Source organism: Arachis ipaensis, chromosome B06 (genome assembly GCF_000816755.2).
Source record: "Arachis ipaensis cultivar K30076 chromosome B06, Araip1.1, whole genome shotgun sequence".
NCBI classification, from domain to species: Eukaryota; Viridiplantae; Streptophyta; class Magnoliopsida; order Fabales; family Fabaceae; genus Arachis; species Arachis ipaensis.
Window position 1 is genome coordinate 121,569,564 of NC_029790.2, and position 4,245 is coordinate 121,573,808.

The 4,245-nt window shown below is 31.1% G+C and overlaps 1 protein-coding gene across 1 annotated transcript in view; it reads right to left on the bottom strand.

Moving 5' to 3' along the window:
* The window catches only part of LOC107605044 (kelch repeat-containing protein At3g27220), a 4,420-nt gene extending 3,967 nt beyond the window's left edge, over window positions 1–453 (bottom strand). Inside the window, exon 1 of the mRNA XM_016306784.2 lies at window positions 33–453. Coding sequence (XP_016162270.1) covers window positions 33–242 — 210 coding nt within the window. The 5' untranslated portion in view covers window positions 243–453. The remainder of the gene's footprint in view (window positions 1–32) is intronic.

Genomic DNA, 4,245 nt, shown 5'->3' on the forward strand with positions numbered 1-4,245 from the left:
GTGTGCATAATAGAAAGAAGGGGCATTGTTACCTTTTGAAGTGTGGCAAGGGCAGAATTATTCTGAAAGAGAATAACGGGAACTTGGTCGCGAACGACCCAATTGGACGTAGTTGCTACGTGGCCATGAGAGAAGGACTCCCAAATGAGATTAGCGACGAAGGCAAGACCGAGAATAGTGGAGAAGCAGAAGAAGAGAACGAGCTTGGTTGCAGAGAAGTGCTTTTGGTGAAACCTTGACATTGGTTTTGCGCGAAAGAGAAGGATTTGGAGTTGAGAGAGTGAGAAGAGCCATTTATTAATTTAGGGGGAAGAAATAAATTAAAGAAAAGGAGGTGTTGGAAGTTGGAAGTGAAGAAGGAATGAATGGGAGAAGCGAAGAGAATCCCTTTGAGGAAACAATGGTTCGGCGCCAATGGTTTTTGCCATTTTGGCGTTTGTTTGATACTTTAATTTCATCAATTCCCATGTGTCCTTCGCTCGGTGTGAGTCTGTGTTCCCATGTAAAACCAGGTGAATGATTCAGTAGTCTGTGTATCTTTTTTCACCGCATTTGGTGAAATCTAAATCAATGGCTAGATGTACAAAAGATATTTTGTCTAACGGTACAGCTTTTGTCTACTATTTTAATTCATTTGACGCGGAGGTCGGTATTTAAAAGATTCGGATATCGATAAAATTGTATTTAAAAGTTGTTATTAATAAAAATATTTTTAATTAACAAGCAGTGGCGGAACTTGAAACAAAATTTTGGAGGGCCAAATAGAAAATAATTGTCAAAATATTTTTTTATAGGGACCTCATTTAAGATAAGCTCGTCTAATCTCTGGTTTGGGTGATACTGCCAAATTTAAAGCCCTTTTTCAAGATCTCATTCCAAAAAGTTAAAGTTAAAATCATCAGATATAACTTTTTGAACTTTTGAAGGTTATATTTCACTTTCTTCGTGATTCATTAAAGTAGAAGAACTATCTACATGTGTTGATATTGTAAAAGTTATATGTTCTCCTTCTTAAATATTAGCCTTCCTCTTAAAAAATGTATCAATTCTTTGATTTTTCATTATTATTTTATATAAAAATTTGAATATATATCCTGTAAAATATATAAAGAAGAAGTTAGAAGGACAAATATTAAAATTTATAATATTTATTGAATTTTTTTATCAATTTATACAAATACAATAATATTAATACTTATTGAATATTCTATTATTTTTTATCATATAAAAAATTAAATTAAATAAATAAAAGATATCTAATTTTTTATATTTGAACCTAAAGATAGAGAGAGTGTTGTTTATTGAACTTATTAGATACTTTAAGTCATAGTAAAGTATTTAAGTCAATTGAACTATTTTTTATCTTTTAAAAAAGTACTACTAAATTTTTTATAAAAAGTTTGGGGGGACCATGGCCACCCCTTGTCTGAACTAAGCTCCACCACTGAATACAAGTAATTTAATTAATAATTAATTATTTTTGTCATAATTAATTTATTTTAAAATGTTTTTTATCAATAATATCTTTTAAATACTATTTTATCGACATCTAAATCTTTCAAGTGTACTAAATAAATATTTTCCTCTTTGACGCGGCATGTCTTTTTCTTCTTTTCGATACTTAATGCATATTCCTAATTGATCACATCTCAAATTTTTTTTTAAATGACTCATTTTTTGTGGGTTTACATGCAATACATTTAGCTTGTTGTTAGAGTTTGTGGAAGATTTGATTTACTCTTAATTTGTTTACTAGTATTTTTAAGAATTTTAAAATTTAAATTAAATTTGATATAATTCAATAAAATTAAATTTGATTTAAATTAGTCATCTTATCTTATTTTTTAGTTAGTTTTTTTGGGGTCTATTTAAACATCTTTTGGTAAGACAATTTACATAATTTTTGATGAATAAAATTTTCTTAGTGCTTTATGTACGTTTTTAGTGTGACTAAGTGAGGTGAGTGATTTGCTACGCTTGTTGCATGAAGAAGATTGAGTGATTCAATTTTTATTCCTATGATCTAGGTGACAAGTTCTTTAAAGGTCTAGTAAGAATCATTTCCGATGACCTAAGTTGATAAGAACAGGTATTTAAGAGGTCTAGTAGAAAAATATTTATTTATTTTTTATGTTTGCTGTATTTCTTTATGCCAATAAATTCCTCTTCTTAATCTCATTCTTTTCTTGTCCCCCTTCCATTATAATTTTATTACTTTAAATGTACTGTATTTTTTTATGCCAATAAATTTTTTTTTTGAATAAATTAAAATTTGAGAGATACATTAATCCCTCCCACTCCTCACCTCCCTATCACCAATTTCAATCCCTCCCACTCCTCACCTCCCTATCACCAATTTCAATCCCTCCCACTCCTCACCTCCCTATCACCAGCACCACCACAACCACCACGATTATCACATCCACCACTACCACATGTACTCTCCTGCACCTCCTCATTTCATCATTTTCACTTCAGCCTTCATCAACTTACCACTGTCGTCACAACCATTTTTCACTCACCACCAAACCCAATCCCATCATAGCAGTAACTATTAAATCTCCACTCTCACGCACAATAACAGCAAGTATTTTTTATTTTCAAAAAAATAAACAAGCTTGACAAGAGAAATAGAGAACATAAGGAGGAGAGAGATGAGACATAACAAGAGGCGAAATGGAAAAGGGTGTATGATGGTGAATCGAAGCCGGAGGCAGAAGGGAGGACTAGCGCGAGCCGAGGCAGAGGGGAGGGCGAACCAGGAAGGGAGGACAAGGGCAGCGAATCCGAGGCGGAGGTGGAGGGAAAGACAAGTGTGAGTCGAGACGGAAGGGAGAGCGAACCAGAGGCAAAGATGGAGAGGAGGATGAGGGAAACAAATTCGAGGCGGAGGGAAGGGCGAACTAGAGGCGTAGGTAGAGGGGAGGACAAACACGAACCGATCGAAACGAAAGAGAGGGCAAACCAGATATGGAGACATAGGAGAGGACGAGGGCGGTGAATCCAAGACAAAATGATGAGAGTGAGAGTTAGAGTGATGGAGATGGTGAGTATTTGGATTTTGGAATTAGGATTTTTTTTTAGGAAAAGTCTAGGGCAATTAATTTTATTGAATTTTGGCCAGCATGTAATCAGTAATTTTGGCCAGTATGTAATTAGCAGAGAAAGGTGAGTCATTAGATAAAATTTTACACCAATTTCACATCATTAAATCATCATTGATAGCTATTTGATGACTACCAATTAAAAATATTATTGATCCCTAACATTGCTCTTTTTTTTATTAGGGTTAAAATTGTAAAAAATTGATTAACCATTCACGGATAAAAATTTGACGGTAGCAATAAAATTGAACTATTTTAAACATTAAAAATAAAATTAAATCAAATTAAATGTTAAGAATAATTTTTAAAAAATTTAAAATCATTAAAGACAAAAAAACATATTTTATCTTTTTTTTTAAATCAAATTAAATGTGATAATTTTAAAACTTTTAAAAGTTTAGAAATAAAAAAAACATATTTAATTCCAAATAAATGACAAAACCAAACAAAAGAGGTCTTTAATAACTATAAATGTGACTAGCACTTACAATTCTAAAGTAACAAATTTTCTTTAGTTATAATTAATTTTTTTGTATTTATTTATAGGGTAAAGTATTAAAATTGCACCCGAATTTTTAAAATATTAATAAAAATAATTTTCACTTTTAATAATGATAAAAATATTTTAAAAATATTATAAAATACGATAAAAATAATTAAAATAATATTATTTTTTAATAATTGACAAATAATTTTTATATTTAATAAATCGCTGATGCATTTGTGTTATGAATGCAATTAAGGAATGAATTTATTGATATCCAGTGTGAATCAATATAGGTAAGTACAAGTAGAGTTCATGAATGACAAGTATAGACCGTATAGTATGTAAATTATAGGTATTGGTATGGGTATGATGTATATTGAAATAAGAAAAATGAAAAGAACATGGATATAACGCACCATCATGTAATCTCACCTACGTAAAAGAGTGAGAAGCATCACCAACACCATGAAGAATAGAGAAACGAAGGAGAAGTCAGAAAGAAAAGATTCAGTATTCACATGTCTTTCTATCTCCTAGCATTTCTTTGGCTTTTAGATCTGGGGACTCCAATAACAAATTTTATTATTGTTCTTCTTGCACAAATTGTGTTCCTTTTTTGTCACTTCACTTTTTACTTTTGCAAGGCTCAAGGCT